Source organism: Telmatherina bonti, assembly GCF_933228915.1.
Source record: "Telmatherina bonti genome assembly, chromosome: 21".
Taxonomy (NCBI): domain Eukaryota; kingdom Metazoa; phylum Chordata; class Actinopteri; order Atheriniformes; family Telmatherinidae; genus Telmatherina; species Telmatherina bonti.
In genome coordinates, this window is record NC_136630.1 from 1,661,751 (window position 1) to 1,685,750 (window position 24,000).

The 24,000-nt window shown below is 55.2% G+C and overlaps 1 protein-coding gene across 1 annotated transcript in view; it reads right to left on the reverse strand.

The window, feature by feature from the left end:
* Positions 1–16,181: 16,181 nt before the first annotated feature.
* Positions 16,182–24,000, reverse strand: part of LOC306771315 (pleckstrin homology domain-containing family A member 1-like) — a 72,446-nt gene continuing 64,627 nt past the window's right edge. The window contains exon 12 of the mRNA XM_079260473.1: positions 16,182–17,846. Coding sequence (XP_079116599.1) covers positions 17,508–17,846 — 339 coding nt within the window. The 3' untranslated portion in view covers positions 16,182–17,507. The remainder of the gene's footprint in view (positions 17,847–24,000) is intronic.

Here is a 24,000-nt window from a genome sequence, read left to right on the forward strand (position 1 = left end):
GGTCCCGTGATGTTCAGGGTTCCTGGTCTGGTCTGGTCCCGTGATGTTCAGGGTTCCTGGTCTGGTCTGGTCCCGTGATGTTCAGGGTTCCTGGTCTGGTCTGGTCCCGTGATGTTTGTGGTTCCTGGTCTGGTCTGGTCCCGTGATGTTCAGGGTTCCTGGTCTGGTCTGGTCCCGTGATGTTCAGGGTTCCTGGTCTGGTCTGGTCCCGTGATGTTCAGGGTTCCTGGTCTGGTCTGGTCCCGTGATGTTTGTGGTTCCTGGTCTGGTCTGGTCCCGTGATGTTCAGGGTTCCTGGTCTGGTCTGGTCCCGTGATGTTTGTGGTTCCTGGTCTGGTCTGGTCCCGTGATGTTCAGGGTTCCTGGTCTGGTCTGGTCCCGTGATGTTTGTGGTTCCTGGTCTGGTCTGGTCCCGTGATGTTCAGGGTTCCTGGTCTGGTCTGGTCCCGTGATGTTCAGGGTTCCTGGTCTGGTCTGGTCCCGTGATGTTCAGGGTTCCTGGTCTGGTCTGGTCCCGTGATGTTCAGGGTTCCTGGTCTGGTCTGGTCCCGTGATGTTCAGGGTTCCTGGTCTGGTCTGGTCCCGTGATGTTCAGGGTTCCTGGTCTGGTCTGGTCCCGTGATGTTCAGGGTTCCTGGTCTGGTCTGGTCCCGTGATGTTTGTGGTTCCTGGTCTGGTCTGGTCCCGTGATGTTCAGGGTTCCTGGTCTGGTCTGGTCCCGTGATGTTCAGGGTTCCTGGTCTGGTCTGGTCCCGTGATGTTCAGGGTTCCTGGTCTGGTCTGGTCCCGTGATGTTTGTGGTTCCTGGTCTGGTCTGGTCCCGTGATGTTTGTGGTTCCTGGTCTGGTCTGGTCCCGTGATGTTTGTGGTTCCTGGTCTGGTCTGGTCCCGTGATGTTCAGGGTTCCTGGTCTGGTCTGGTCCCGTGATGTTCAGGGTTCCTGGTCTGGTCTGGTCCCGTGATGTTTGTGGTTCCTGGTCTGGTCTGGTTCCGTGATGTTTGTGGTTCCTGGTCTGGTCTGGTCCCGTGATGTTCAGGGTTCCTGGTCTGGTCTGGTCCCGTGATGTTTGTGGTTCCTGGTCTGGTCTGGTCCCGTGATGTTTGGGGTTCCTGGTCGGGTCTGGTCCCGTGATGTTTGTGGTTCCTGGTCTGGTCTGGTCCCGTGATGTTTGTGGTTCCTGGTCTGGTCTGGTCCCGTGATGTTTGTGGTTCCTGGTCTGGTCTGGTCCCGTGATGTTTGTGGTTCCTGGTCTGGTCTGGTCCCGTGATGTTCAGGGTTCCTGGTCTGGTCTGGTCCCGTGATGTTCAGGGTTCCTGGTCTGGTCTGGTCCCGTGATGTTCAGGGTTCCTGGTCTGGTCTGGTCCCGTGATGTTTGTGGTTCCTGGTCTGGTCTGGTCCCGTGATGTTTGTGGTTCCTGGTCTGGTCTGGTCCCGTGATGCTTGTGGTTCCTGGTCTGGTCTGGTCCCGTGATGTTTGTGGTTCCTGGTCTGGTCTGGTCCCGTGATGTTTGTGGTTCCTGGTCTGGTCTGGTCCCGTGATGTTTGTGGTTCCTGGTCTGGTCTGGTCCCGTGATGTTCAGGGTTCCTGGTCTGGTCTGGTCCCGTGATGTTTGTGGTTCCTGGTCTGGTCTGGTCCCGTGATGTTTGTGGTTCCTGGTCTGGTCTGGTTCCGTGATGTTTGTGGTTCCTGGTCTGGTCTGGTTCCGTGATGTTTGTGGTTCCTGGTCTGGTCTGGTCCCGTGATGTTTGTGGTTCCTGGTCTGGTCTGGTCCCGTGATGTTTGTGGTTCCTGGTCTGGTCTGGTCCCGTGATGTTCAGGGTTCCTGGTCTGGTCTGGTCCCGTGATGTTTGTGGTTCCTGGTCTGGTCTGGTCCCGTGATGTTTGTGGTTCCTGGTCTGGTCTGGTCCCGTGATGTTCAGGGTTCCTGGTCTGGTCTGGTCCCGTGATGTTTGTGGTTCCTGGCCTGGTCTGGTCCCGTGATGTTCAGGGTTCCTGGTCTGGTCTGGTTCCGTGATGTTTGTGGTTCCTGGTCTGGTCTGGTCCCTTGATGTTCAGGGTTCCTGGTCTGGTCTGGTTCCGTGATGTTTGTGGTTCCTGGTCTGGTCTGGTCCCGTGATGTTCAGGGTTCCTGGCCTGGTCTGGTCCCGTGATGTTCAGGGTTCCTGGTCTGGTCTGGTTCCGTGATGTTTGTGGTTCCTGGTCTGGTCTGGTCCCGTGATGTTCAGGGTTCCTGGTCTGGTCTGGTCCCGTGATGTTTGTGGTTCCTGGCCTGGTCTGGTCCCGTGATGTTCAGGGTTCCTGGTCTGGTCTGGTCCCGTGATGTTTGTGGTTCCTGGCCTGGTCTGGTCCCGTGATGTTTGTGGTTCCTGGTCTGGTCTGGTCCCGTGATGTTTGGGGTTCCTGGTCTGGTCTGGTTCCGTGATGTTTGTGGTTCCTGGCCTGGTCTGGTCCCGTGATGTTTGTGGTTCCTGGTCTGGTCTGGTCCCGTGATGTTTGTGGTTCCTGGTCTGGTCTGGTCCCGTGATGTTTGTGGTTCCTGGTCTGGTCTGGTCCCGTGATGTTTGTGGTTCCTGGCCTGGTCTGGTCCCGTGATGTTTGTGGTTCCTGGTCTGGTCTGGTCCCGTGATGTTTGTGGTTCCTGGTCTGGTCTGGTTCCGTGATGTTTGTGGTTCCTGGTCTGGTCTGGTCCCGTGATGTTCAGGGTTCCTGGTCTGGTCTGGTCCCGTGATGTTCAGGGTTCCTGGTCTGGTCTGGTCCCGTGATGTTTGTGGTTCCTGGTCTGGTCTGGTCCCGTGATGTTCAGGGTTCCTGGTCTGGTCTGGTTCCGTGATGTTTGTGGTTCCTGGTCTGGTCTGGTCCCGTGATGTTTGTGGTTCCTGGTCTGGTCCCGTGATGTTCAGGGTTCCTGGTCTGGTCTGGTCCCGTGATGTTCAGGGTTCCTGGTCTGGTCTGGTCCCGTGATGTTCAGGGTTCCTGGTCTGGTCTGGTCCCGTGATGTTTGTGGTTCCTGGTCTGGTCTGGTCCCGTGATGTTTGTGGTTCCTGGTCTGGTCTGGTCCCGTGATGCTTGTGGTTCCTGGTCTGGTCTGGTCCCGTGATGTTTGTGGTTCCTGGTCTGGTCTGGTCCCGTGATGTTTGTGGTTCCTGGTCTGGTCTGGTCCCGTGATGTTTGTGGTTCCTGGTCTGGTCTGGTTCCGTGATGTTCAGGGTTCCTGGTCTGGTCTGGTCCCGTGATGTTTGTGGTTCCTGGTCTGGTCTGGTCCCGTGATGTTCAGGGTTCCTGGTCTGGTCTGGTCCCGTGATGTTCAGGGTTCCTGGTCTGGTCTGGTCCCGTGATGTTCAGGGTTCCTGGTCTGGTCTGGTCCCGTGATGTTTGTGGTTCCTGGTCTGGTCTGGTCCCGTGATGTTTGTGGTTCCTGGTCTGGTCTGGTCCCGTGATGTTCAGGGTTCCTGGTCTGGTCTGGTCCCGTGATGTTTGTGGTTCCTGGTCTGGTCTGGTCCCGTGATGTTTGTGGTTCCTGGTCTGGTCTGGTCCCGTGATGTTCAGGGTTCCTGGTCTGGTCTGGTCCCGTGATGTTTGTGGTTCCTGGTCTGGTCTGGTCCCGTGATGTTTGTGGTTCCTGGTCTGGTCTGGTTCCGTGATGTTTGTGGTTCCTGGTCTGGTCTGGTTCCGTGATGTTTGTGGTTCCTGGTCTGGTCTGGTCCCGTGATGTTTGTGGTTCCTGGTCTGGTCTGGTCCCGTGATGTTTGTGGTTCCTGGTCTGGTCTGGTCCCGTGATGTTCAGGGTTCCTGGTCTGGTCTGGTCCCGTGATGTTTGTGGTTCCTGGTCTGGTCTGGTCCCGTGATGTTTGTGGTTCCTGGTCTGGTCTGGTCCCGTGATGTTCAGGGTTCCTGGTCTGGTCTGGTCCCGTGATGTTTGTGGTTCCTGGCCTGGTCTGGTCCCGTGATGTTCAGGGTTCCTGGTCTGGTCTGGTTCCGTGATGTTTGTGGTTCCTGGTCTGGTCTGGTCCCTTGATGTTCAGGGTTCCTGGTCTGGTCTGGTTCCGTGATGTTTGTGGTTCCTGGTCTGGTCTGGTCCCGTGATGTTCAGGGTTCCTGGCCTGGTCTGGTCCCGTGATGTTCAGGGTTCCTGGTCTGGTCTGGTTCCGTGATGTTTGTGGTTCCTGGTCTGGTCTGGTCCCGTGATGTTCAGGGTTCCTGGTCTGGTCTGGTCCCGTGATGTTTGTGGTTCCTGGCCTGGTCTGGTCCCGTGATGTTCAGGGTTCCTGGTCTGGTCTGGTCCCGTGATGTTTGTGGTTCCTGGCCTGGTCTGGTCCCGTGATGTTTGTGGTTCCTGGTCTGGTCTGGTCCCGTGATGTTTGGGGTTCCTGGTCTGGTCTGGTTCCGTGATGTTTGTGGTTCCTGGCCTGGTCTGGTCCCGTGATGTTTGTGGTTCCTGGTCTGGTCTGGTCCCGTGATGTTTGTGGTTCCTGGTCTGGTCTGGTCCCGTGATGTTTGTGGTTCCTGGTCTGGTCTGGTCCCGTGATGTTTGTGGTTCCTGGCCTGGTCTGGTCCCGTGATGTTTGTGGTTCCTGGTCTGGTCTGGTCCCGTGATGTTTGTGGTTCCTGGTCTGGTCTGGTTCCGTGATGTTTGTGGTTCCTGGTCTGGTCTGGTCCCGTGATGTTCAGGGTTCCTGGTCTGGTCTGGTCCCGTGATGTTCAGGGTTCCTGGTCTGGTCTGGTCCCGTGATGTTTGTGGTTCCTGGTCTGGTCTGGTCCCGTGATGTTCAGGGTTCCTGGTCTGGTCTGGTTCCGTGATGTTTGTGGTTCCTGGTCTGGTCTGGTCCCGTGATGTTTGTGGTTCCTGGTCTGGTCCCGTGATGTTCAGGGTTCCTGGTCTGGTCTGGTCCCGTGATGTTCAGGGTTCCTGGTCTGGTCTGGTCCCGTGATGTTCAGGGTTCCTGGTCTGGTCTGGTCCCGTGATGTTTGTGGTTCCTGGTCTGGTCTGGTCCCGTGATGTTTGTGGTTCCTGGTCTGGTCTGGTCCCGTGATGCTTGTGGTTCCTGGTCTGGTCTGGTCCCGTGATGTTTGTGGTTCCTGGTCTGGTCTGGTCCCGTGATGTTTGTGGTTCCTGGTCTGGTCTGGTCCCGTGATGTTTGTGGTTCCTGGTCTGGTCTGGTTCCGTGATGTTCAGGGTTCCTGGTCTGGTCTGGTCCCGTGATGTTTGTGGTTCCTGGTCTGGTCTGGTCCCGTGATGTTCAGGGTTCCTGGTCTGGTCTGGTCCCGTGATGTTCAGGGTTCCTGGTCTGGTCTGGTCCCGTGATGTTCAGGGTTCCTGGTCTGGTCTGGTCCCGTGATGTTCAGGGTTCCTGGTCTGGTCTGGTCCCGTGATGTTTGAGGTTCCTGGTCTGGTCTGGTCCCGTGATGTTTGTGGTTCCTGGTCTGGTCTGGTCCCGTGATGCTTGTGGTTCCTGGTCTGGTCTGGTCCCGTGATGTTTGTGGTTCCTGGTCTGGTCTGGTCCCGTGATGTTTGTGGTTCCTGGTCTGGTCTGGTCCCGTGATGTTTGTGGTTCCTGGTCTGGTCTGGTCCCGTGATGTTTGTGGTTCCTGGTCTGGTCTGGTCCCGTGATGTTTGTGGTTCCTGGTCTGGTCTGGTCCCGTGATGTTCAGGGTTCCTGGTCTGGTCTGGTCCCGTGATGTTTGTGGTTCCTGGCCTGGTCTGGTCCCGTGATGTTCAGGGTTCCTGGTCTGGTCTGGTTCCGTGATGTTTGTGGTTCCTGGTCTGGTCTGGTCCCGTGATGTTCAGGGTTCCTGGTCTGGTCTGGTTCCGTGATGTTTGTGGTTCCTGGTCTGGTCTGGTCCCGTGATGTTCAGGGATCCTGGCCTGGTCTGGTCCCGTGATGTTCAGGGTTCCTGGTCTGGTCTGGTTCCGTGATGTTTGTGGTTCCTGGTCTGGTCTGGTCCCGTGATGTTCAGGGTTCCTGGTCTGGTCTGGTTCCGTGATGTTTGTGGTTCCTGGCCTGGTCTGGTCCCGTGATGTTCAGGGTTCCTGGTCTGGTCTGGTCCCGTGATGTTTGTGGTTCCTGGCCTGGTCTGGTCCCGTGATGTTTGTGGTTCCTGGTCTGGTCTGGTCCCGTGATGTTTGTGGTTCCTGGTCTGGTCTGGTCCCGTGATGTTTGTGGTTCCTGGTCTGGTCTGGTCCCGTGATGTTTGTGGTTCCTGGTCTGGTCTGGTTCCGTGATGTTCAGGGTTCCTGGTCTGGTCTGGTTCCGTGATGTTCAGGGTTCCTGGTCTGGTCTGGTCCCGTGATGTTTGTGGTTCCTGGTCTGGTCTGGTCCCGTGATGTTTGTGGTTCCTGGTCTGGTCTGGTCCCGTGATGTTCAGGGTTCCTGGTCTGGTCTGGTCCCGTGATGTTTGTGGTTCCTGGTCTGGTCTGGTCCCGTGATGTTCAGGGTTCCTGGTCTGGTCTGGTTCCGTGATGTTTGTGGTTCCTGGTCTGGTCTGGTTCCGTGATGTTTGTGGTTCCTGGTCTGGTCTGGTTCCGTGATGTTTGTGGTTCCTGGTCTGGTCCCGTGATGTTCAGGGTTCCTGGTCTGGTCTGGTCCCGTGATGTTTGTGGTTCCTGGTCTGGTCTGGTCCCGTGATGTTTGTGGTTCCTGGTCTGGTCTGGTCCCGTGATGTTCAGGGTTCCTGGTCTGGTCTGGTTCCGTGATGTTTGTGGTTCCTGGTCTGGTCTGGTCCCGTGATGTTCAGGGTTCCTGGTCTGGTCTGGTCCCGTGATGTTCAGGGTTCCTGGTCTGGTCTGGTCCTGTGATGTTTGTGGTTCCTGGTCTGGTCCCGTGATGTTCAGGGTTCCTGGTCTGGTCTGGTCCCGTGATGTTTGTGGTTCCTGGTCTGGTCTGGTCCCGTGATGTTTGTGGTTCCTGGTCTGGTCTGGTCCCGTGATGTTTGTGGTTCCTGGTCTGGTCTGGTCCCGTGATGTTCAGGGTTCCTGGTCTGGTCTGGTCCCGTGATGTTTGTGGTTCCTGGTCTGGTCTGGTCCCGTGATGTTCAGGGTTCCTGGTCTGGTCTGGTCCCGTGATGTTTGTGGTTCCTGGTCTGGTCTGGTCTGGTCCCGTGATGTTTGTGGTTCCTGGTCTGGTCTGGTCCCGTGATGTTTGTGGTTCCTGGTCTGGTCTGGTTCCGTGATGTTTGTGGTTCCTGGTCTGGTCTGGTCCCGTGATGTTTGTGGTTCCTGGTCTGGTCTGGTCCCGTGATGTTCAGGGTTCCTGGTCTGGTCTGGTCCCGTGATGTTCAGGGTTCCTGGTCTGGTCTGGTCCCGTGATGTTTGTGGTTCCTGGTCTGGTCTGGTTCCGTGATGTTTGTGGTTCCTGGTCTGGTCTGGTCCCGTGATGTTCAGGGTTCCTGGTCTGGTCTGGTTCCGTGATGTTTGTGGTTCCTGGTCTGGTCTGGTCCCGTGATGTTCAGGGTTCCTGGTCTGGTCTGGTCCCGTGATGTTCAGGGTTCCTGGTCTGGTCTGGTCCCGTGATGTTTGTGGTTCCTGGTCTGGTCCCGTGATGTTCAGGGTTCCTGGTCTGGTCTGGTCCCGTGATGTTTGTGGTTCCTGGTCTGGTCTGGTCCCGTGATGTTTGTGGTTCCTGGTCTGGTCTGGTCCCGTGATGTTTGTGGTTCCTGGTCTGGTCTGGTCCCGTGATGTTCAGGGTTCCTGGTCTGGTCTGGTCCCGTGATGTTTGTGGTTCCTGGCCTGGTCTGGTCCCGTGATGTTCAGGGTTCCTGGTCTGGCCTGGTTCCGTGATGTTTGTGGTTCCTGGTCTGGTCTGGTTCCGTGATGTTTGTGGTTCCTGGTCTGGTCTGGTCCCGTGATGTTCAGGGTTCCTGGTCTGGGCTGGTTCCGTGATGTTTGTGGTTCCTGGTCTGGTCTGGTCCCGTGATGTTTGTGGTTCCTGGTCTGGTCTGGTCCCGTGATGTTCAGGGTTCCTGGTCTGGTCTGGTTCCGTGATGTTCAGGGTTCCTGGTCTGGTCTGGTCCCGTGATGTTCAGGGTTCCTGGTCTGGTCTGGTTCCGTGATGTTTGTGGTTCCTGGTCTGGTCTGGTCCCGTGATGTTCAGGGTTCCTGGTCTGGGCTGGTTCCGTGATGTTTGTGGTTCCTGGTCTGGTCTGGTCCCGTGATGTTTGTGGTTCCTGGTCTGGTCTGGTCCCGTGATGTTCAGGGTTCCTGGTCTGGTCTGGTTCCGTGATGTTTGTGGTTCCTGGTCTGGTCTGGTCCCGTGATGTTCAGGGTTCCTGGTCTGGTCTGGTCCCGTGATGTTCAGGGTTCCTGGTCTGGTCTGGTCCCGTGATGTTTGTGGTTCCTGGCCTGGTCTGGTCCCGTGATGTTTGTGGTTCCTGGTCTGGTCTGGTCCCGTGATGTTTGTGGTTCCTGGTCTGGTCTGGTCCCGTGATGTTCAGGGTTCCTGGTCTGGTCTGGTCCCGTGATGTTTGTGGTTCCTGGCCTGGTCTGGTCCTGTGATGTTTGTGGTTTCTGGTCTGGTCTGGTCTGGTCCCGTGATGTTTGTGGTTCCTGGTCTGGTCTGGTCCCGTGATGTTTGTGGTTCCTGGTCTGGTCTGGTTCCGTGATGTTTGTGGTTCCTGGTCTGGTCTGGTCCCGTGATGTTCAGGGTTCCTGGTCTGGTCTGGTTCCGTGATGTTTGTGGTTCCTGGTCTGGTCTGGTCCCGTGATGTTTGTGGTTCCTGGTCTGGTCTGGTTCCGTGATGTTTGTGGTTCCTGGTCTGGTCTGGTTCCGTGATGTTTGTGGTTCCTGGTCTGGTCTGGTTCCGTGATGTTTGTGGTTCCTGGTCTGGTCTGGTCCCGTGATGTTTGTGGTTCCTGGTCTGGTCTGGTCCCGTGATGTTCAGGGTTCCTGGTCTGGTCTGGTTCCGTGATGTTCAGGGTTCCTGGTCTGGTCTGGTTCCGTGATGTTTGTGGTTCCTGGTCTGGTCTGGTCCCGTGATGTTCAGGGTTCCTGGTCTGGTCTGGTCCCGTGATGTTTGTGGTTCCTGGTCTGGTCTGGTCCCGTGATGTTCAGGGTTCCTGGTCTGGTCTGGTCCCGTGATGTTCAGGGTTCCTGGTCTGGTCTGGTCCCGTGATGTTCAGGGTTCCTGGTCTGGTCTGGTCTGGTCCCGTGATGTTTGTGGTTCCTGGTCTGGTCTGGTCCCGTGATGTTTGTGGTTCCTGGTCTGGTCTGGTCCCGTGATGTTCAGGGTTCCTGGTCTGGTCTGGTTCCGTGATGTTTGTGGTTCCTGGTCTGGTCTGGTCCCGTGATGTTTGTGGTTCCTGGTCTGGTCTGGTCCCGTGATGTTCAGGGTTCCTGGTCTGGTCTGGTTCCGTGATGTTTGTGGTTCCTGGTCTGGTCTGGTCCCGTGATGTTTGTGGTTCCTGGTCTGGTCTGGTCCCGTGATGTTCAGGGTTCCTGGTCTGGTCTGGTTCCGTGATGTTTGTGGTTCCTGGTCTGGTCTGGTCCCGTGATGTTTGTGGTTCCTGGTCTGGTCTGGTCTGGTCCCGTGATGTTTGTGGTTCCTGGTCTGGTCTGGTCTGGTCCCGTGATGTTTGTGGTTCCTGGTCTGGTCCCGTGATGTTCAGGGTTCCTGGTCTGGTCTGGTCCCGTGATGTTCAGGGTTCCTGGTCTGGTCTGGTCCCGTGATGTTCAGGGTTCCTGGTCTGGTCTGGTCCCGTGATGTTTGTGGTTCCTGGTCTGGTCTGGTCCCGTGATGTTTGTGGTTCCTGGTCTGGTCTGGTCCCGTGATGCTTGTGGTTCCTGGTCTGGTCTGGTCCCGTGATGTTTGTGGTTCCTGGTCTGGTCTGGTCCCGTGATGTTTGTGGTTCCTGGTCTGGTCTGGTCCCGTGATGTTTGTGGTTCCTGGTCTGGTCTGGTTCCGTGATGTTCAGGGTTCCTGGTCTGGTCTGGTCCCGTGATGTTTGTGGTTCCTGGTCTGGTCTGGTCCCGTGATGTTCAGGGTTCCTGGTCTGGTCTGGTCCCGTGATGTTCAGGGTTCCTGGTCTGGTCTGGTCCCGTGATGTTCAGGGTTCCTGGTCTGGTCTGGTCCCGTGATGTTCAGGGTTCCTGGTCTGGTCTGGTCCCGTGATGTTTGTGGTTCCTGGTCTGGTCTGGTCCCGTGATGTTTGTGGTTCCTGGTCTGGTCTGGTCCCGTGATGCTTGTGGTTCCTGGTCTGGTCTGGTCCCGTGATGTTTGTGGTTCCTGGTCTGGTCTGGTCCCGTGATGTTTGTGGTTCCTGGTCTGGTCTGGTCCCGTGATGTTTGTGGTTCCTGGTCTGGTCTGGTCCCGTGATGTTTGTGGTTCCTGGTCTGGTCTGGTCCCGTGATGTTTGTGGTTCCTGGTCTGGTCTGGTCCCGTGATGTTCAGGGTTCCTGGTCTGGTCTGGTCCCGTGATGTTTGTGGTTCCTGGCCTGGTCTGGTCCCGTGATGTTCAGGGTTCCTGGTCTGGTCTGGTTCCGTGATGTTTGTGGTTCCTGGTCTGGTCTGGTCCCGTGATGTTCAGGGTTCCTGGTCTGGTCTGGTTCCGTGATGTTTGTGGTTCCTGGTCTGGTCTGGTCCCGTGATGTTCAGGGATCCTGGCCTGGTCTGGTCCCGTGATGTTCAGGGTTCCTGGTCTGGTCTGGTTCCGTGATGTTTGTGGTTCCTGGTCTGGTCTGGTCCCGTGATGTTCAGGGTTCCTGGTCTGGTCTGGTTCCGTGATGTTTGTGGTTCCTGGCCTGGTCTGGTCCCGTGATGTTCAGGGTTCCTGGTCTGGTCTGGTCCCGTGATGTTTGTGGTTCCTGGCCTGGTCTGGTCCCGTGATGTTTGTGGTTCCTGGTCTGGTCTGGTCCCGTGATGTTTGTGGTTCCTGGTCTGGTCTGGTCCCGTGATGTTTGTGGTTCCTGGTCTGGTCTGGTCCCGTGATGTTTGTGGTTCCTGGTCTGGTCTGGTTCCGTGATGTTCAGGGTTCCTGGTCTGGTCTGGTTCCGTGATGTTCAGGGTTCCTGGTCTGGTCTGGTCCCGTGATGTTTGTGGTTCCTGGTCTGGTCTGGTCCCGTGATGTTCAGGGTTCCTGGTCTGGTCTGGTTCCGTGATGTTTGTGGTTCCTGGTCTGGTCTGGTTCCGTGATGTTTGTGGTTCCTGGTCTGGTCTGGTTCCGTGATGTTTGTGGTTCCTGGTCTGGTCCCGTGATGTTCAGGGTTCCTGGTCTGGTCTGGTCCCGTGATGTTTGTGGTTCCTGGTCTGGTCTGGTCCCGTGATGTTCAGGGTTCCTGGTCTGGTCTGGTTCCGTGATGTTTGTGGTTCCTGGTCTGGTCTGGTCCCGTGATGTTTGTGGTTCCTGGTCTGGTCCCGTGATGTTCAGGGTTCCTGGTCTGGTCTGGTCCCGTGATGTTCAGGGTTCCTGGTCTGGTCTGGTCCCGTGATGTTCAGGGTTCCTGGTCTGGTCTGGTCCCGTGATGTTCAGGGTTCCTGGTCTGGTCTGGTCCTGTGATGTTTGTGGTTCCTGGTCTGGTCCCGTGATGTTCAGGGTTCCTGGTCTGGTCTGGTCCCGTGATGTTTGTGGTTCCTGGTCTGGTCTGGTCCCGTGATGTTTGTGGTTCCTGGTCTGGTCTGGTCCCGTGATGTTTGTGGTTCCTGGTCTGGTCTGGTCCCGTGATGTTTGTGGTTCCTGGTCTGGTCTGGTCCCGTGATGTTTGTGGTTCCTGGTCTGGTCTGGTCCCGTGATGTTCAGGGTTCCTGGTCTGGTCTGGTCCCGTGATGTTTGTGGTTCCTGGTCTGGTCTGGTCCCGTGATGTTCAGGGTTCCTGGTCTGGTCTGGTCCCGTGATGTTTGTGGTTCCTGGTCTGGTCTGGTCTGGTCCCGTGATGTTTGTGGTTCCTGGTCTGGTCTGGTCCCGTGATGTTTGTGGTTCCTGGTCTGGTCTGGTTCCGTGATGTTTGTGGTTCCTGGTCTGGTCTGGTCCCGTGATGTTCAGGGTTCCTGGTCTGGTCTGGTTCCGTGATGTTTGTGGTTCCTGGTCTGGTCTGGTCCCGTGATGTTTGTGGTTCCTGGTCTGGTCTGGTCCCGTGATGTTCAGGGTTCCTGGTCTGGTCTGGTCCCGTGATGTTCAGGGTTCCTGGTCTGGTCTGGTCCCGTGATGTTTGTGGTTCCTGGTCTGGTCTGGTTCCGTGATGTTTGTGGTTCCTGGTCTGGTCTGGTCCCGTGATGTTCAGGGTTCCTGGTCTGGTCTGGTTCCGTGATGTTTGTGGTTCCTGGTCTGGTCTGGTCCCGTGATGTTCAGGGTTCCTGGTCTGGTCTGGTCCCGTGATGTTCAGGGTTCCTGGTCTGGTCTGGTCCCGTGATGTTTGTGGTTCCTGGTCTGGTCCCGTGATGTTCAGGGTTCCTGGTCTGGTCTGGTCCCGTGATGTTTGTGGTTCCTGGTCTGGTCTGGTCCCGTGATGTTTGTGGTTCCTGGTCTGGTCTGGTCCCGTGATGTTTGTGGTTCCTGGTCTGGTCTGGTCCCGTGATGTTCAGGGTTCCTGGTCTGGTCTGGTCCCGTGATGTTTGTGGTTCCTGGCCTGGTCTGGTCCCGTGATGTTCAGGGTTCCTGGTCTGGCCTGGTTCCGTGATGTTTGTGGTTCCTGATCTGGTTTGGTTCCGTGATGTTTGTGGTTCCTGGTCTGGTCTGGTCCCGTGATGTTCAGGGTTCCTGGTCTGGTCTGGTCCCGTGATGTTTGTGGTTCCTGGCCTGGTCTGGTCCCGTGATGTTCAGGGTTCCTGGTCTGGTCTGGTTCCGTGATGTTCAGGGTTCCTGGTCTGGTCTGGTCCCGTGATGTTCAGGGTTCCTGGTCTGGGCTGGTTCCGTGATGTTTGTGGTTCCTGGTCTGGTCTGGTCCCGTGATGTTTGTGGTTCCTGGTCTGGTCTGGTCCCGTGATGTTCAGGGTTCCTGGTCTGGTCTGGTTCCGTGATGTTCAGGGTTCCTGGTCTGGTCTGGTCCCGTGATGTTCAGGGTTCCTGGTCTGGTCTGGTTCCGTGATGTTTGTGGTTCCTGGTCTGGTCTGGTCCCGTGATGTTCAGGGTTCCTGGTCTGGGCTGGTTCCGTGATGTTTGTGGTTCCTGGTCTGGTCTGGTCCCGTGATGTTTGTGGTTCCTGGTCTGGTCTGGTCCCGTGATGTTCAGGGTTCCTGGTCTGGTCTGGTTCCGTGATGTTTGTGGTTCCTGGTCTGGTCTGGTCCCGTGATGTTCAGGGTTCCTGGTCTGGTCTGGTCCCGTGATGTTCAGGGTTCCTGGTCTGGTCTGGTCCCGTGATGTTTGTGGTTCCTGGCCTGGTCTGGTCCCGTGATGTTCAGGGTTCCTGGTCTGGTCTGGTCCCGTGATGTTTGTGGTTCCTGGCCTGGTCTGGTCCTGTGATGTTTGTGGTTTCTGGTCTGGTCTGGTCTGGTCCCGTGATGTTTGTGGTTCCTGGTCTGGTCTGGTCCCGTGATGTTTGTGGTTCCTGGTCTGGTCTGGTTCCGTGATGTTTGTGGTTCCTGGTCTGGTCTGGTCCCGTGATGTTCAGGGTTCCTGGTCTGGTCTGGTTCCGTGATGTTTGTGGTTCCTGGTCTGGTCTGGTCCCGTGATGTTTGTGGTTCCTGGTCTGGTCTGGTTCCGTGATGTTTGTGGTTCCTGGTCTGGTCTGGTTCCGTGATGTTTGTGGTTCCTGGTCTGGTCTGGTTCCGTGATGTTTGTGGTTCCTGGTCTGGTCTGGTCCCGTGATGTTTGTGGTTCCTGGTCTGGTCTGGTCCCGTGATGTTCAGGGTTCCTGGTCTGGTCTGGTTCCGTGATGTTTGTGGTTCCTGGTCTGGTCTGGTCCCGTGATGTTTGTGGTTCCTGGTCTGGTCTGGTCCCGTGATGTTCAGGGTTCCTGGTCTGGTCTGGTTCCGTGATGTTTGTGGTTCCTGGTCTGGTCTGGTCCCGTGATGTTTGTGGTTCCTGGTCTGGTCTGGTCCCGTGATGTTTGTGGTTCCTGGTCTGGTCTGGTCCCGTGATGTTTGTGGTTCCTGGTCTGGTCCCGTGATGTTTGTGGTTCCTGGTCTGGTCTGGTCCCGTGATGTTTGTGGTTCCTGGTCTGGTCCCGTGATGTTTGTGGTTCCTGGTCTGGTCTGGTCCCGTGATGTTTGTGGTTCCTGGTCTGGTCTGGTCTGGTCCCGTGATGTTTGTGGTTCCTGGTCTGGTCTGGTCCCGTGATGTTTGTGGTTCCTGGTCTGGTCTGGTCCCGTGATGTTCAGGGTTCCTGGTCTGGTCTGGTCCCGTGATGTTCAGGGTTCCTGGTCTGGTCTGGTCCCGTGATGTTTGTGGTTCCTGGTCTGGTCTGGTCCCGTGATGTTTGTGGTTCCTGGTCTGGTCTGGTCCCGTGATGTTCAGGGTTCCTGGTCTGGTCTGGTCCCGTGATGTTTGTGGTTCCTGGTCTGGTCTGGTCCCGTGATGTTCAGGGTTCCTGGTCTGGTCTGGTCCCGTGATGTTTGTGGTTCCTGGCCTGGTCTGGTCCCGTGATGTTTGTGGTTCCTGGTCTGGTCTGGTCCCGTGATGTTTGTGGTTCCTGGTCTGGTCTGGTCCCGTGATGTTTGTGGTTCCTGGCCTGGTCTGGTCCCGTGATGTTTGTGGTTCCTGGCCTGGTCTGGTCCCGTGATGTTTGTGGTTCCTGGCCTGGTCTGGTCCCGTGATGTTCAGGGTTCCTGGTCTGGTCTGGTCCCGTGATGTTCAGGGTTCCTGGTCTGGTCTGGTCCCGTGATGTTTGTAGTTCCTGGTCTGGTCTGGTCCCGTGATGTTTGTGGTTCCTGGCCTGGTCTGGTCCCGTGATGTTTGTGGTTCCTGGCCTGGTCTGGTTCCGTGATGTTTGTGGTTCCTGGTCTGGTCTGGTCCCGTGATGTTTGTGGTTCCTGGTCTGGTCTGGTCCCGTGATGTTTGTGGTTCCTGGCCTGGTCTGGTCCCGTGATGTTTGTGGTTCCTGGTCTGGTCTGGTCCCGTGATGTTTGTGGTTCCTGGTCTGGTCTGGTTCCGTGATGTTTGTGGTTCCTGGCCTGGTCTGGTCCCGTGATGTTCAGGGTTCCTGGTCTGGTCTGGTTCCGTGATGTTTGTGGTTCCTGGTCTGGTCTGGTCCCGTGATGTTCAGGGTTCCTGGTCTGGTCTGGTCCCGTGATGTTTGTGGTTCCTGGTCTGGTCCCGTGATGTTTGTGGTTCCTGGCCTGGTCTGGTCCCGTGATGTTCAGGGTTCCTGGTCTGGTCTGGTCCCGTGATGTTTGTGGTTCCTGGCCTGGTCTGGTCCCGTGATGTTCAGGGTTCCTGGCCTGGTCTGGTCCCGTGATGTTTGTGGTTCCTGGCCTGGTCTGGTCCCGTGATGTTTGTGGTTCCTGGCCTGGTCTGGTCCCGTGATGTTTGTGGTTCCTGGCCTGGTCTGGTCCCGTGATGTTCAGGGTTCCTGGCCTGGTCTGGTCCCGTGATGTTTGTGGTTCCTGGTCTGGTCTGGTCCCGTGATGTTTGTGGTTCCTGGCCTGGTCTGGTCCCGTGATGTTTGTGGTTCCTGGTCTGGTCTGGTCCCGTGATGTTCAGGGTTCCTGGTCTGGTCTGGTCCCGTGATGTTTGTGGTTCCTGGTCTGGTCTGGTCCCGTGATGTTCAGGGTTCCTGGTCTGGTCTGGTCCCGTGATGTTTGTGGTTCCTGGCCTGGTCTGGTCCCGTGATGTTTGTGGTTCCTGGCCTGGTCTGGTCCCGTGATGTTTGTGGTTCCTGGTCCGGTCTGACTCTATTTGGTAGAAACATGACACAATCATCAGGCCACGACCTTTGACCCCAGTCCACCCCAAGCTGCAGTTTGACCTGAGGAGGACGGTGAGCAGCTGATGAAGCGCTAGTCGCCGTCTTCTTCACACGGTTTACTTTTGAACTGAAAACGCACTCCAACGTGGACCAGTTGCGACCTCTGGTGGCCGTGAGGGAAACTGCATGTAGTATAAAATGAAGGCTGCAGGGTTATTTAGGTCTGCTTATTGGCTTGGTAACCCTCACTGCTGCTTATTATCGTAGAAAGTAAGAAATGTTCAAAGTTCAGATTGTTTACAGTATTTTTTAATAAATATTTTACATTGTTTCAGAATCACATACACACGAAAAAGGATCAAAACCACTGATCATATTTGATCAATTCTTTACAAAGTTTAATGCAGGCACTTTAACCCCGCCTACGTGTTACAGGGGAGGAGAGGGGATGGTGTGTGTACATGCACCCATGTTTGTAAAAGTCAGTAAACAACATATTTGTGTTGTCTTTATCTGCTATCGCTCTAGATAATATAAAACTAAAAGCATGTTTGGTCAGAAAAACCAGAAGAAAGCCACAGGCAGGAAGCAGACACGAGGCAAAACATCCACACACACACCAATGGTTGGGGGAGTTAGAGCAGGGGAGGGGTCCTGGTGGGCTCCAAGCGCCAAGGTCAGACTTTCTACAAGCCTTTTTCTCCAGATTCAACCTGAATTTAGACTCTGATGCAACAACGTGGTGGACACAGAATACACCACATCAGCATTTCTTTCCAATCAGAGCGGCTGCAGCTTAAACTGTCACCATGACAACAACTTTATCTGTAATACCTGAACAGTAAGTGTAGTTTGTCATTTGAAAAAGTTACACAGTTGTATATTTCTGAAATAAGCCCCTTTATTGTATAGTTTGGTTTTTTTTTATCTCTAACAATGATTTATATAATAATATGAAATAAATCTGCTTGTACAGTCCGTTAGTGATCCAATGTGTGGAAGTAGAACACATCTCAGACCTGCAGGGTGGTGACCCCCCCAGGAGCTGTCGCTTACCAGGAAGTTGGTCCTGACATATCTGGACTTTTTCTATGCCATGGGGACCAGATGAAAATCTACTCACTGACTCATAAAAAAGGAAAGCAATTCTGATTCTGGTGAAAGTCTGGAGTTTTAACCCAAATATTCAGCAGATTTCTGAGGATGTCACGTGTGCCACCTGGTGGTTTGTTGGTGGAACTGCAGCTTCCCTTACACATACGATTCTGACCCGGTAATGCCGCTTGAACTTGTCCAACACATTCTCCCGGCATCTAAACTCCAAGTAAGCAAAAGCAGAAAATATCAGAAGCGATCTATAAAACTCAGCAGCTTTGGAACAAACCTGGGGTGAGCAAGGTGGCATCTGTTGCAGATGCGTCGCCTCCGACCAGCCAGTCTGAAAGCTCAGAACCCAGGAGAGGAAACAGGGACAGCCCCTGAGCAGAAACGCAGAATGAAAGCGTTGATACCAAGATAGAGTTGGTGCAGTAACACCTGGGCTGCAAACAGCCAGAAACCTCCATCACCAGACCGACAAGGAGCTGCTGCAACCTGCCACAGCTTCACCGTGCCAGGTATACAGACACACACAGGAAGACGAACGGAAACAGCAGAGGAAGAAGGTGGAGTCACACGCAGGTAAAATTGGTCCCAGTCACAATGTTAGCAGGGTGAAAGTGTGTGTTCACCACATTCATCACATCAGGGTCATCTGTGTGTCAGAACTCTGGGGGGAATGACCGCTCAGGTCCTCCTCGCCCTTGCTGTACTGTTTCCGTAGTAACGCATCCACCCCCATCACTTTGAGGACTGCATCGCCAGGTGAGACCGCCTGGAGGGGAGTGGCAGCATCACCGACTGGACGCCGCTCAGCCGCCATGGGAGGAGACCCAGGAAGGTTTCCTGGTAATGCGGGCCCAGCGTTAGGCTGAGTGAACGTGGTGGAGGCTCCTGGGGGGCGTGGCTCTGAGTCAAAGGCGAAGTAGGAGATGGTGGAGGGTGGAGCTGAGAAGGGAGACAGGTTGGCAATGGGCTCCTGGAGACAGAGAAAGAGGACGAGGAGCAGGTGAGAGGAAGAGGTGGTGGCTGGGATTATAAATAAAACAGTACAAGTTCCACGGGTGGATGATGGTGGATGATGGGTGGGTGATGAGTGGGTGATGGTGAAAGTTCGATGGAATGGGTGGATGATGGATGGAATTGGTGGATGATGGTGGATGATGGGTGGATAATGGATGGAATGGGTGGATGATGGTGGATGATGGTTCCAGGCCTCGTCTACAGATGCGAGCCGCTCCGACGTTCCAGGCCTCGTCTACGGATGCGAGCCGCTCCGACGTTCCAGGCCTCGTCTACAGATGCGAGCCGCTCCGACGTTCCAGGCCTCGTCTACGGATGCGAGCCGCTCCGACGTTCCAGGCCTCGTCTACGGATGCGAGCCGCTCCGACGTTCCAGGCCTCGTCTACGGATGCGAGCCGCTCCGACGTTCCAGGTCTCGTCTACGGATGCGAGCCGCTCCGACGTTCCAGGCCTCGTCTACGGATGCGAGCCGCTCCGACGTTCCAGGCCTCGTCTACGGATGCGAGCCGCTCCGACGTTCCAGGCCTCGTCTACGGATGCGAGCCACTCCGGAGACATCAGCTGCAGGTTGGAAAGGCGGCACGACTGATGGTGGCGTCCCACCAGGACGAGAGCCGGGAATATGACCTCTGTCTGGAATGATCTCTGTTGCCATAGCAACAAGTCTCATTTGGTGTGCTTTCCCTAAAACAGAATCTTCTCTTTGAGGCTAACTTAGTGAAGAGCCGTTCTGCTGGTCTCAGAAGGAAATGAGGATGTTCCTCTGGTCACTGTTCAATAAACTAAATAAAAGTGACTAAAAATAAAACCTGGAAGTTTCAGACGTGACGGAAAACTGCCGCTGATAGAAACTGAACAGCATATCAATATTTCCAGACACTTTGCTGTTTTTATTTGTTTTCTAGTGATATTTGCTGGTGATCAGAGATCAATCCTCTGTTCTGAGCACTTATGAGTTAATATCACGTCCATGTTAGTAAATACGTAGAGACCAGCCAGCGGGACTCCCACAGCAACCAGTAGACACCATAAACTGGCTGAAACCGGTTTGGTAGGAACTGGTTTATGAGTGCAGCTGCCGGAGAAGAGGAAGGTCATCATGAGGACGGCGAACGTCGAGCTGCATCATGAAGAGACGGCTGATAAAATAATCACTGGAATAAAGCCAAGAAGACGTTTGGGATGCAGCTGAGGTGGAGGTGCTTTAGTGAAGATAGCAGGTAGATGGTAGCAGGAAGACATGGAAACATGGAAACTGTGTGTGTGTGTGTGTTTCTCCTGGAAGACGTTCAGAAACCAGCAGCGCAACATGCTGGCGTTCGAAGGGTTAAACTGCAGAACCTTCAGAAATAATGTTTTCTGCTTGGACTGACGAGAACATGGATGCTTAAAGTGATGACCATTAAAGCGACACGTACGGAGAAGTGATGCTGCGGTTGTCAGGGAGCAGGACGGGAAGAAGCAGCGGTTGCTAAGGAAGCAGAGACAACGGGGCTTGGTGATTGGTCGATGAGCAGCAGTGGGAGGGACAGGAAGTAGGCAGCAGGGCTCATTTAGGGAAGGTTAGTGTTTCACTGTCACACCGCACTCTCTGTAAAGCGCGCGCACACACACACACACATACACACACACACACACACACACACACACACACACACACACACACACACACACACACACACACGCCCAGGAGAGAAGAAAGACATGGCAGACAGTTAGCAGGAAGGAAACCAGCCTCAGAACGGTTATGGTTCTGCTGGGACTCAGGAGGACTGGAACAATGTTCTCCGTGTGATGACGTCAGCACAAAGAGAAGAAACAAATAAATATGACATCAGCGTTAAGCGGAACCGATGATGATGATGATGACAAATAGGACTCAGAGATGAAACGATAAAGCACGTTCTTGAAACCGACCTTCGGTTGGTTTCAGGCCCCTGAACCGCTGTAGGACCGTCCACTGGTGTCTTCGGTAACTTTGGCAAAAAAACCAGAATGGATCGGATGACTCGGACCTTCAACGTGTCTCGGACCTTCAACGTGACTCGGACCTTCAACGTGACTCGGACCTTCAACGTGACTCAGACCTTCAACGTGACTCGGACCTTCAACGTGTCTCGGACCTTCAACGTGTCTCGGACCTTCAACATGTCTCGGACCTTCAACGTGTCTCGGACCTTCAACGTGACTCGGACCTTCAACGTGACTCAGACCTTCAACGTGACTCAGACCTTCAACGTGTCTCGGACCTTCAACATGTCTCAGACCTTCAACGTGACTCAGACCTTCAACGTGACTCAGACCTTCAACGTGTCTCAGACCTTCAACGTGACTCAGACCTTCAACGTGTCTCGGACCTTCAACGTGTCTCGGACCTTCAACGTGTCTCGGACCTTCAACGTGACTCAGACCTTCAACGTGACTCAGACCTTCAACGTGTCTCGGACCTTCAACGTGTCTCGGACCTTCAACGTGTCTCGGACCTTCAACGTGACTCGGACCTTCAACGTGACTCGGACCTTCAACGTGACTCGGACCTTCAACGTGACTCAGACCTTCAACGTGACTCAGACCTTCAACGTGACTCAGACCTTCAACGTGTCTCGGACCTTCAACATGTCTCGGACCTTCAACGTGACTCGGACCTTCAACGTGACTCGGACCTTCAACGTGACTCAGACCTTCAACGTGACTCAGACCTTCAACGTGACTCAGACCTTCAACATGTCTCGGACCTTCAACGTGACTCAGACCTTCAACGTGTCTCGGACCTTCAACGTGTCTCGGACCTTCAACGTGTCTCGGACCTTCAACGTGTCTCGGACCTTCAACGTGACTCAGACCTTCAACGTGACTCAGACCTTCAACGTGACTCAGACCTTCAACGTGTCTCGGACCTTCAACGTGTCTCGGACCTTCAACATGTCTCAGACCTTCAACGTGACTCAGACCTTCAACGTGACTCAGACCTTCAACGTGACTCAGACCTTCAACGTGACTCAGACCTTCAACGTGTCTCGGACCTTCAACATGTCTCAGACCTTCAACGTGACTCACACCTTCAACGTGACTCACACCTTCAACGTGACTCAGACCTTCAACGTGTCTCGGACCTTCAACATGACTCGGACCTTCAACGTGTCTCGGACCTTCAACGTGTCTCGGACCTTCAACGTGTCTCGGACCTTCAACATGTCTCAGACCTTCAACGTGACTCAGACCTTCAACATGACTCAGACCTTCAACGTGACTCAGACCTTCAACGTGACTCAGACCTTCAACGTGTCTCGGACCTTCAACGTGTCTCGGACCTTCAACATGTCTCAGACCTTCAACGTGACTCGGACCTTCAACGTGACTCAGACCTTCAACGTGTCTCGGACCTTCAACATGACTCGGACCTTCAACGTGTCTCGGACCTTCAACGTGTCTCGGACCTTCAACATGTCTCAGACCTTCAACGTGACTCGGACCTTCAACGTGTCTCGGACCTTCAACGTGTCTCGGACCTTCAACATGTCTCGGACCTTCAACATGTCTCAGACCTTCAACGTGACTCGGACCTTCAACGTGTCTCGGACCTTCAACATGTCTCGGACCTTCAACGTGACTCGGACCTTCAACGTGTCTCGGACCTTCAACGTGTCTCGGACCTTCAACATGACTCGGACCTTCAACGTGTCTCGGACCTTCAACGTGACTCGGACCTTCAACGTGTCTCGGACCTTCAACGTGTCTCGGACCTTCAACATGACTCGGACCTTCAACGTGTCTCGGACCTTCAACGTGTCTCGGACCTTCAACATGTCTCGGACCTTCAAAGTGTCTCGGACCTTCAACATGACCTTCAAAGTGTCTCGGACCTTCAACGTGACTCGGACCTTCAACGCGTCTCGGACCTTCAACGCGTCTCGGACCTTCAACGTGACTCGGACCTTCAACGTGACTCGGACCTTCAACGCGTCTCGGACCTTCAACGCGACTCGGACCTCCAACGCAACTCGGACCTTCAACGCGTCTCGGACCTTCAACTCGTCTCGTATCTTCAACTCGTCTCGGACCTTCAACGTGACTCGGACCTTCAACGCGACTCGGACCTTCAACGTGTCTCGGACCGGTGACACGTCTCGGACCGGCAAAGCGTCTCGAACCTTCAATGCGTCTCGGACCTTCAACGCGTCTCGGACCTTCAACGCATCTCGGACCTTCAATGCGTCTCAGACTTTCAACGCAACTTGGACCGGCAACGCGACTCGGACCGGTAAAGTGTCTCGAACCTTCAACGCGTCTCGAACCTTCAATGCGTCTCGGACCTTCAACGTGTCTCGGACCTTCAACGTGTCTCGGACCTTCAACGTGACTCGGACCTTCAACGTGTCTCGGACCTTCAACGTGACTCGGACCTTCAACGTGACTCGGACCTTCAACGTGTCTCGGACCTTCAACGTGACTCGGACCTTCAACGCGACTCGGACCTTCAACGCGTCTCGGACCTTCAACGCGTCTCGGACCTTCAACGTGACTCGGACCTTCAACGTGACTCGGACCTTCAACGTGTTTCGGACCTTCAACGCGTCTCGGACCTTCAACTCGTCTCGTATCTTCAACTCGTCTCGGACCTTCAACGTGACTCGGACCTTCAACGCGACTCGGACCTTCAACGTGTCTCGGACCGGTGACACGTCTCGGACCGGCAAAGTGTCTCGAACCTTCAATGCGTCTCGGACCTTCAACGCGTCTCGGACCTTCAACGCATCTCGGACCTTCAACGCATCTCGGACCTTCAACGCGTCTCAGACTTTCAACGCAACTTGGACCGGCAACGCGACTCGGACCGGTAAAGTGTCTCGAACCTTCAACGCGTCTCGAACCTTCAACGCGTCTCGGACCTTCAACGTGTCTCGGACCTTCAACGTGACTCGGACCTTCAACGTGTCTCGGACCTTCAACGTGTCTCGGACCGGTGACACGTCTCGGACCGGCAAAGTGTCTCGAACCTTCAATGCGTCTCGGACCTTCGACGTGTCTCGGACCTTCGACGTGACTCGGACCTTCAACGTGTCTCGGACCTTCAACGTGTCTCGGACCTTCAACATGACTCGGACCTTCAACTCGTCTCGTATCTTCAACTCGTCTCGGACCTTCAACGCGACTCGGACCTTCAACGTGACTCGGACCTTCAACGTGACTCGGACCTTCAACGCGACTCGGACCTTCAACGCGTCTCGGACCTTCAACGCGACTCGGACCTTCGACGCGACTCGGACCTTCGACGCGACTCGGACCTTCGACGTGACTCGGACCTTCAACGTGACTCGGACCTTCAACGCGACTCGGACCTTCAACGCGTCTCGGACCTTCGACGCGTCTCGGACCTTCGACGCGTCTCGGACCTTCGACGCGTCTCGGACCTTCGACGCGTCTCGGACCTTCGACGTGACTCGGACCTTCGACGTGTCTCGGACCTTCGACGTGACTCGGACCTTCAACGCGACTCGGACCTTCAACGCGACTCGGACCTTCAACGCGTCTCGGACCTTCAACGTGTCTCGGACCTTCGACGTGTCTCGGACCTTCAACGTGTCTCGGACCTTCAACGTGTCTCGGACCTTCAACATGACTCGGACCTTCAACTCGTCTCGTATCTTCAACTCGTCTCGGACCTTCAACGCGACTCGGACCTTCAACGCGACTCGGACCTTCAACGCGACTCGGACCTTCAACGTGTCTCGGACCGGTGACACGTCTCGGACCGGCAAAGTGTCTCGAACCTTCAATGCGTCTCGGACCTTCAACGCGTCTCGGACCTTCAAAGTGCCTTAGACCTTCAACATGTCTCAGACTGGCAACGCGTCTCGGACCTTCAAAGTTCCTTAGACCTTCAACGTGTCTCGGACTGGCAACATGTCTCGGACCTTCAACGCGTCTCGGACCTTCAACGCATCTCGGACCGGCAACACGTCTCAGACCGGCAACGAGTCTCGGACCGGCAACGTGTCTCGAACCGGCAAAGTGTCTCGGACCTTCAACCCTGCTTGGACCGGCAACACCTCTCAAACTGGCAACACCTCTCAAACCGGCAACGCATCTCGGACCGGCAAGGCGTCTC